Source organism: Elgaria multicarinata, chromosome 5, assembly GCF_023053635.1.
Source record: "Elgaria multicarinata webbii isolate HBS135686 ecotype San Diego chromosome 5, rElgMul1.1.pri, whole genome shotgun sequence".
Classification (NCBI taxonomy): Eukaryota; Metazoa; Chordata; class Lepidosauria; order Squamata; family Anguidae; genus Elgaria; species Elgaria multicarinata.
The window spans coordinates 131,020,738-131,030,384 of record NC_086175.1 but is presented as its reverse complement, the minus strand read 5'-3'; the positions used below and the strand labels follow the sequence as shown (position 1 = coordinate 131,030,384).

The following is a 9,647-nucleotide window of genomic DNA, read 5'->3' as shown; positions in this document are numbered from 1 at the left end:
TGGGGAATTAGAAGTTCTGAAAGCAACTTCAGAAATTACCAGAAACACTCATTGCTGGAATAGGATTGGTCAACAGTGTAAAGGAAGAGCGCCCAGCAACCAGCTGGCTTCTTGACTGGATTTAGCACGGATCCCCAGGCACAGACACTCACGGCTCACAAAACGAGGTTTAAGACCATTTATTAGGAAAAGGGTAGGAATACATGGGATTAGCAGAATAAAACTATAAAATCATGCATAAATGTATAAGAACCCAGTGCAAGCAAGCTAAAAACTAAAACTACTATTTCATACGTCACCCCAGACCGAACTCAGCCGACGACCCCCTGTTCCCTTCACAGGGATGTCTTTATACTATTCTTTTCACTCCTTCCCCCCTCCCTTCAGCTTTGATGCGTGGAGTGTCTTCACACCTCTGCCCGGGATGGTTAATCACTCAAGGACAAGCGGACAGTTACAATCGTCTTGGCTCCAGTCTTCTCCCTCATACAGCTGCCTGGTTCTTATCTCCCTTCCTACGGAACCATAAAATTCACAAATTAAAAGACATGCCAGTCCCAAGGTCTAATTAACCCTCACCTTACCCTTACAAACAGACCTCCCTTCTACAAACTCCGCTGATCTGTGCCTTTCTGGAAATGAGCCCTTCCACTCATTTCGGATTGCTTTAGGAAACACCAGGCTCTCACTGCGTTAGCAGAAGGTCCAGCTAACACGTCGGCAGTATTAGACAGTGTCCTATACCTTTAAATCAGACTTGGGGTATCTCTGCAAAAGTGATTTATTGCACCCTCGTGATTGGTCACTTATTGAAGTTGGGGGGTCCTTCCCATGACGTTGTCAACTTTCAGGACGTCCCACACATGTGTCCCCCTTTATCCCACTTCCAAAAATCAGAGATAAGCAGTATGCAATGCCGGTGTAGCGCTATGAACTTACCGAGCAAGGGTTTTCTTCGATTGAAACCACGTGTCTGCCTTGTAAATGCTTGAGCACATTTCTTGACCACAGGCTGATCAGAGGGAAAAGAGAGTAAAAGGCCTGCCTACAAGAAAGGGAGACAGATCTGATCCCCCACCAAGCTCAGAATCAATGTCCTCGATGGATTCAGAGCACCCCATTAAGTTGACCCTCTTCACCAGATAGAAAAGAGGGCAGGGCTCCTGCAGCTTTAACTGTTGTGATGAAAAGGGAATTTCATCAGGTGTCATTTGTATGCATGCAGCACCTGGTGAAATTCCCTCTATATCACAACAGTTAAAGCTGCAGGAGCCCTGCCCTCTTTTCTATCTGGTCAAGAGGGCAGGGCTCCTGCAGATTTCACTGTTGTGATGGAGAGAGAATTCCACCAGGTGCTGCGTGCATACAAATGACACCTGATGAAATTCCCTTTTCAGATACAGGAGCCCTGTCCTCCTGACCATATAATAGGGTGAGGATTTTCCATATAATAGGGTGAGGATTTTCCATATAATAGGGTGAGGATCCCAACTGTCAGGATTTCCCCGGATTTGTCCTGGTTTTTGTTCTTTCCATGGTGTCAGGGGGGATTTTCTATAATTTTCAATAATGTCCTGGAATGACACACCTTCCCCTTTAAGGCTGCCATTAGCATGGCAGGAGGGAGTGACATGCTTTCTTGAGGCACATCATTCCCCCACCCCGAGCTCCAATTGAGGTCTTAAAGGGGAAAGTGGGTCATTCGTGGACATTATAGGAAAGGCCCCCATTGGAGTGGATGGTGGTGGTACAGAATGAAATCCTTTCCCCTCCTCCACTCCAATCGGGTTCTTTAAGGTGGCGGGGGAATAACGTACTTTTTGCAGGACTCAGAAAGCTGCCTCCCCCCACACACACTAGGTGTCCTCTTTTTTGGTTTCCCAAATATGGTCACCCTACCATATAATCACCCTCCACATGGCCAGGATGCACTATGTACCACTGGCTTTTAAGGATCACCTACCCGCAGACAGCACAACGTTTCATATTCTGGGATAAGGGTTTCAGTCAAAAGCCTTTAGCCTTCTAAAATTAACATAGTTAAGATGGCCAAACCGAATGGCCCGAAACGACGGGCAAAGATTGCTCCATGCCTCTTTCCCCCCTCCTGAGCCAGAGTTTGAGCTGCTGGGGGTTTCACCATCTTTGGGGACAGGTCATGTTCCAAACCGTTAGAAAATTTCATCAGCACCAGTCTTGCTGCTCAGCATGGCACGTCTGTTACCGGCTGGTTGCGAGACGGCATGACCTTGCTAGGACCCAGCTAGTGGGGTTAAAGTTCTAGACACAGTTCAGTTCTATTTTGGGAAGATTCCAGTCTGTAAATAAAAGTTGCATGGCTGACCCCAAAGGAAGGACACCATCACTCCGGGTGCACAAGGATAAAGGTCACGATTACACAAAGCGGAGCCAGTTGAGCGTCTTTTGCTGGCACGGAATCCATCCCGATCACGCTCTCCGCAGCTGACTTTCACCCACTCTTGCAGCATAAATTGCCCTGCACAAGACTACCTACTCTCAGCTTACAGCTGGACTTGCAGCCCAGCCGGGTCCTCTAGAAAACAGCAAACTCCAAGCCTTCTGCAGAAAGTCCTCCTCGCAGCCATGGAAGGTTACTTCTCCGCCGTCCACAAGATGGAGCAAACGGTGATGTTTCCCAGTCTCCTCCGAGGGGTCTCCTTTGAAGAGCAGGACACTGCGTTTGAAGCCGACAAAGACCTGTTTGAATATTTCACCCAGCTGAAATCCATCAAGCAGATGATGGAAGGCGGATGGATGCCTCTCGACGGCCGGCAGCCCGGCATCACCGCCCGGGTGAAAGAACCAGAGGCCAAAGAAGAAGCGGATCTGGAAAGACTTTATTATTACCACATCTCTGCTCTACAGCGGGTCTTCCGCCAGCTGACCGGGAGAGCCAACACCGTCACCTCCAGATACAATGAAATTATGCAAGGGATCAACCAGAGCAAAATTACTCTTTCCTGGTGAAACCCAAAACAGGAACTGTAAAGGTAAGTCATGATCAAAGTATACTATTGTTGGTAAACTTTCCTTTATTCAGGGGCTTCTTATGTTCTTGTTAGGGGGCAGGATAAATTCCTGGAGGAGAAGGCTATCAATGGTTACTAGTCCTGATGATTATGGGCTACCTCCAGTATCAGAGGCAGGAAGCCCATGTACACCACGTACTGGGGTCATGGGTGGTAAATGCTTGTGAGTCCTTGGTTGACAGCTGGTTGGCCACTGTGTGAACAAAGGGCTGGACTAAATGGACCCGTGGTCTGATCCAGCAGGGCTCTTCTGATGTAATCTAGAGTATTGCGTCCAGTTCTGGGCTCCACAATTCAAGAAGGATGCAGACAAGATGGAGCATGTTCAGAGGAGGGCAACCAGGATGATCAGGGGTCTGGAAACAAAGCCCTATGAAGAGAGACTGAAAGAACTGGGCCTGTTTAGCCTGGAGAAGAGAAGATTGAGGGGAGACATGATAGCACTCTTCAAATACTTGAAATGTTGTCACACAGAGGAGGGCCAGGATCTCTTCCCGATCCTCCCAGAGTGCAGGACACGGAATAACGGGCTCAAGTTAAAGGAAGCCACATTCCAGCTGGACATCAGGAAAAACTTCCTGACAGTTAGAGCAGTATGACAATGGAATCAGTGACCTAGGGAGGTTGTGGGCTCTCCCACACTAGAGGCCTTTAAGGGGCAGCTGGACAAGCATCTGTCAGGGATGCTTTAGGGTGGATTCCTGCATTGAGCAGGGGGTTGGACTCGATGGCCTTGTAGGCTCCTTCCAACTCTGCTATTCTATGATTCTATGATTCTTATAAGGGCTGGTGTCAAGGGTAGGCATAGTCAGGCACAAGCCGAGGGCCCAACCATCAGGTAGGGCCCACTGACAAGAATGCCTTGGAGTTGTCCCTCTCCTTCACCATTGCAACCTGCTTGCTCGCCTGCCTGTCACTCTGGCCCAGGCAATGGTAGTGGTAAAGAAGAGCAGGAGATGCCACGGTCTCCTTGGTGTCTGGTTCTCTGCCCATCAAGCACGCAAGTAGTAGCAAGGATGAGAAAGAGGATGGCGCCATTCAGAAGACACCTTAAACCACAGCTTTAACCATGGTGGTTAATCCAGAAAGCCATATTCACCGTGGTTAAAGCCATGGCTTAAGGTGTCTTCTGAACACAGCCTGGGATTCTGGCTTAACCACCATGGTTAAAGCCGTGGTTTAAGGTGCCTTCCAAACAGAGCCGATGAGGAACAATAGCAGCTGGCAGTGAGAAAGTAGACTCACTGAGGGAGGGCCCCCCATGAATGGTGTCTTCCCAAGCACCCTCAGAAACCTGGACTAGCGCTGCTTGTAATGGAATTACCCCAAGATAGTTGCCCTGCATTTCATAGAGGCAGTGTGGAATGCAAATGTGATAGATATTCCAAATATTGCCATAGAGATAAAGGCAACTAATTGCTGATCACTAGAAATGCCCTTCTTCTGTGATGTTTGAGAATTTCTATCACTGCCACCAGTCGTAAATATAAGCCAGTAGCTTTTTGCCTGAGCAATGGACCTTCCCAGGCCTAGACTGGCCAACCCCTCTGTGACATCAGAGGAAGGCAGCCAATGGGGATCACAGCTAAGCCTCCTATGGTATCACAGCAGTTGAGCAGTGGGAGAACATAAGTATTGAAGGTCTCTAGGTAAATAGTATTTCATCCCTGGAGGAGAGAGATCAAAATGGTACCAGTTGGAGATCAAGCTGCCGGTAGTCCTACTCTATGGAGGTGATGGTTGTGTGCTATCTCCAGTATTTGTGGCAGGAAGCCTGTGTGCACCAGTTGCTGGGGAACATGGGTGGGAGGGTGCTGTTGCACCATGACCTGCTTGTTCATCCCTGGCCGATGGCTGGTTGGCCACTGTGTGAACAGAGTGCTGGACTAGATGGACCCTTGGTCTGATCCAGCAGGGCTCTTCGTATGTACTTGGCCAAACATCACTCGAAGTTGCCATCTCGGTAAAACTAATTGCTGACCAGAACTTGAGATACTTGGTTGACGTATCACCGGGAAATGACAGTTTGGAGATTAATGTTTTCCCATTATCATTCATTCACAGGGCACATTGGACGTCTTTCCTTAGGTGTCTGCTTGAACAAGCTCCCTAGGAAGAAATGGTTTAAGCGGCCAACACAGAGACATTTTGAATGACTGCTGACTTAACCACTGGCTGAACAGCACCAACGTCCGTGGGGGTTTTTCAAGCACTGATTATTTTTTGTTATTTATACTCTTATCTGAACTCCAGGACATAGTTATGCTTCTGATGTTAAGTTAGTTTAAAATTACTCTAAATTAAGGGGGGGGAGATAAAGCTTTTTGTACAGCTAATTACATTTTTAAGCGTGGCGATGACCTCAGAATGCAAATAAAATTTCTTGCTTTTTTTATTGAAGTGTTACCGTTATTATCGTCATTAGCGTTTAATTAATTCATTGTATTTCTATACCACCCAATAGCTAAAGCTTTCTGCGTGGTTCATGCTGATGTCTCAACATTCTGCACACCCTCTAAGCTTACAGGGTTTTGTCAGGCCATTTTGTGAACTGCCCAGAGAGCTGCGGCTATTGGGCGATATAGAAATGAAATTGTTTAATGCATCTGGAGGACACCGGGTTGGAGATGGCTGTCTTATAGCATAAGCACACACATAAAATTCATTTATTTATCCCAGAAAACTCCTTTCTTTAGCACAGCCTTCCTCAACCTGGGGCGTTCCAGATGTGTTGGACTGCATCTCCCAGAATGCCCCAGCCTGGCTGGGGCATTCTGGGAGTTGTAGTCCAACACATCTGGAGCGCCCCAGGTTGAGGAAGGCTGCTTTAGCACAACATGAGTAGGGTTGCCATATGTCCCGGAAAACCAGGAATGTCACGGTTTCCAAGCATTTCCAAAATGTCCCGGCCAGTCATTCAAGAATCCCAGATTCCTGTTCCAGCTGACCAGAGAAATTCCAACCTCCGAAATGGTGCCTTGAGCCTGCTCGGTGGAGTGTAAGGCCGTAGCTAGACCTATGGTTTAACCCAGGATCATTCCGAGTTCGTCCCTGCCTGAGCGCTGGATGCCCTGTGTGGCACTTAGATGAACAGGTTTGACCCCAGGACAATCCTGGGATAAACCTTAGGTCTAGCTACGGCCCCCGTCTCCATATTGAAGTCTCCTCTAGCTTTTGAGAACTAGTGGAGAAATGTAATTTAGTGTCATTTTTTTATGTTCGTTTGCTTAAACTGTTCTTTGCCTATTATTTATTAGCAGGTGCTTAAGTGCTTTAGGCTGCAATCCTATGCATACTTACCTGGGAATAAGTCCTATTTAACTTAATAGGATTTGTTTCTGAGTAGACACACATAGGATTGCTGTGTTAGATAACTAAAGCTTAGATAACTTTCTTTCTTTCCCTAGACCTTTACATATTGCTCAGTGTTTTTTTAAAAAAAAATCCTAGCCCCACCCCCCCAAATTGTCCCGGTTTTGTGGATTCAGAACATGGCGACCCTAAACATGAACAAAGTCCTCACCTACTAGGTGTCATTCCCTGCTCTCCTGGAAACATAGAACAGTAAAGTTGGAAGGGGACTATAAGGCCATCGAGTCCAACCCCCTGCTCCATACAGGAATCCACCTAAAAGCATCCCTGACAGACGGCTGTCCAGCTGCCTTTTGAAGGCCTCTGGTGTGGGAGAGCCCATGACCTCCCTAGGGAATTGGTTCCATTGTTGTACTGCTCTAACAGTCAGGAAGTTTTTCCTGATGTCCAGCTGGAATCTGGCTTCCTGTAACTTGAGCCCGTTATTCCGTGTTCTGCACTCTGGGAGGATCGAGAAGAGATCCTGGCCCTCCTCTGGGACAACCTTTTAAGTATTTGAAGAGTGCTATCATGTCTCCCCTCAATCTTCTCTTCTCCAGGCTAAACATGCCCAGTTCTTTCAGTCTCTCCTCAGAGGGCTTTGTTTCCAGATCCCTGGCCTCCAATCTATGAGGCACCAGCCCTTAGCTTCCTGACACTGCTCTCCTGGATTTCAGAGATACAAGAGATGTGGCAACCCTATTAAAGGTGCAACCCTATGCATGTTTACACAGGAAAAAAATCCTACAACTCCCAGCATTCCCCAGCCAGCAATGTTGGCTGGGAAATGCTGGGAATTGTAGGTCTTTTGTTTCCTTTCTGCCCATGCATAGCATTGCGCCCTTAGTCACCTTCACAACCGAAACAAGGATGTGAACAAGAGCTGGCAAGATATTTTGCTGTCTGAAACATAGGAAAAGATGGTGCCCCTCTTATTCTACTTATAGAAACCAACAGGGAGGACAGTTAAATCTTACTTTAAAACTGGCAACATGACAGTGTCCTCCATCACAGCCGACGGCAGTGTCAATAGAGTGACCATGTGGAAAAGAGGACAGGGCTCCTGTATCTTTAACAGTTGCCTAGAAAAGGGAATTTCAGCAGGTGTCCTTTGTATACATGCAGCCCCTGGTGAAATTCCCTCTTCCTCACAACCCTTAAAGCTGCAGGAGCCCTGCCCTCTTTTGTATCTGGTCAAGAGGGCAGGGCTCCTGCAGCTTTAACTGTTGTGATGAAGAGGGAATTTCACCAGGTGCTGCATGCATACAAATGACACCTGGTGAAATTCCCCTTTCTATGCAACTGTTAAAAGATACAAGAGCCCTGTCCTCCTTTTCATATGGCCACCCTACCCCTAAGTAGGATAGTAGGATAGATTGCATAGCACCATCCCACTCATATTCCCTAGCAAATGATCCTGGAAGTAGCTTGGGACAAAGTGGTATTTTTTTATTTAGATGCATAGTTGATTATTTAGATGCAGGCTTGATTTACTTTAACAAATGGCAAGTTGGTTGGAGTTAAGACTGTTGAGCTTTTTGAATGGTGTTTCATTTGGCTGTTCCGTTTTCAGTTGGGAGAGAGAGGAAATACCTGCCACATGGTTTTCTTTGGGCAATTAGATAAGGACTAGCTTTCAGAGGGGTGGGACTAGGAAATCTGGGCTCTAGATTTGTGGTGTGGTTAGATTTCCCTGGGAGGTGGGGGGAGGCATATTTATTTTAAAGTCTGATTATTAGAAGGGATAGCGTAAGCATGGAACCAATAAAAACACACACACATCAATTTAACGCCATGAAACCTGAGCTGTACTGAAACATCCGAAGCCTTGTAAATAAAGTTTTGATTTTGTTTTGCTCTTTCAAACCACGCCATTCTCGGTGTTGTTTGTTACCAACAAAGGGCTACGTGAAACCACAAAAGAATTAAGCCAAATGATATAAGTTTAGGCCCACACACATAAAGAAGTTGCAGGTTCTCTCTTCTAAAGGAAGAGGCGGTGGCAACATCAGAATAAAAGGGCACCATCACACCTACTTTCCCCCCTGGTTTGCCTCCGCAATTTCCACCTCTGTTTCATCAACGCGTTAAGCTAATGGTCCCTTTTATGTGTGTTTGTGGCATCGCCACTGAACCGGTGAAATCTCCTTTCGCTTGTTTGCTCTCTCACCCCACCCCACCGCACCCCACCCCGCCCCATCCCTTCTTGTTTTACCGATTTAACGTTTTATCAGCTGGGTGCCGTTTCTGCAGGTGGGGCTGGAGCAGCAAAAGTCAGTTCAAATGCACAAGCCCATTTGTTCAACACGGCGTGCTGGAGGAGAACCGCCACGCACTTCTCTTTCATCTGGAAGATCTCCCTTCAAAGCACACACATCCAACAAAGGACACAGTGCAAGGACAGCAATACACAGGGGCGGAAGGGCGCTTCAATCCCGCACGGAGGAAATAAACTGGATTTTCCCCGCTCTAGGAAAACACAGAAAATGGAGGGGAAGAGGCAGAATGACTGCAGGACAGGCACAGCATCATGTGAGCACTGTGCTGCAAAACGGCAAACCAGGCATGACGTTAGCGCGATAAAATGCTGGTGCGATGGAGCTCAAAGTCTATAAAAGGTTATAGTCAATGTATTCCTAAGATATGACTTCAAGGAGGAGGTTAATTGAATATAGGGTACTGAAATTCTGGAGGCAGAATTTGTTCTTGGTGGTGTATAAATTTTACAGAGTGGGACGTCCTTTTATCTATCCTGAAACTCCCACCAACCAGCTTCATGGGATGACCCCGAGTCCCATGAGAAGGAAAAAAGGGTCTCCCTGTCCACTTTCTCCATGCCATGTATAATATTATACACCTTTATCATCTCTACCTTGCCTTTTCTCTAAGCTTTTCTCTAACCTTTTTATATTTTTAGTATTTTAACAGTTTATCACTTTAAGTTTTAACTTTGGTGTCTTAAATTTGTATTTTAAATCTGCGTTAAATTCTGCATTGCTGCTTGGTTTTATCCTGGTTGTACTTTTTATATTGTATATGCACTAGCGAGTTGTTTGTTTTATATTTTGAATGGTTTTCATGGTTTTAATTTTTGTGAGCCGCCCAGACAGCTTTGGTTATTGGGCGGTATAGAAATGCAATAAATAAATAAATAAATAAATAAATAAATAAATAACATGATCTTAAATGTTTTCTCCGCCCCAACCTGCCCATCACCACATACTCCAAGATAACTGAAGCAGGCTG

At 46.4% G+C, this 9,647-nt stretch overlaps 1 protein-coding gene across 1 annotated transcript; it reads left to right on the top strand.

Annotated features, from left to right (window-relative positions):
- Nucleotides 1–2,434: 2,434 nt before the first annotated feature.
- LOC134399770 (mid1-interacting protein 1-B-like) lies at nucleotides 2,435–5,418 on the top strand. Its single transcript, XM_063127864.1, has 2 exons — nucleotides 2,435–3,011; nucleotides 5,115–5,418. The coding sequence occupies exon 1, from the start codon at nucleotides 2,605–2,607 to the stop codon at nucleotides 2,986–2,988; it is 384 nt and encodes a 127-aa protein (XP_062983934.1). The 5' UTR covers nucleotides 2,435–2,604; the 3' UTR covers nucleotides 2,989–3,011; nucleotides 5,115–5,418.
- Nucleotides 5,419–9,647: the final 4,229 nt, after the last annotated feature.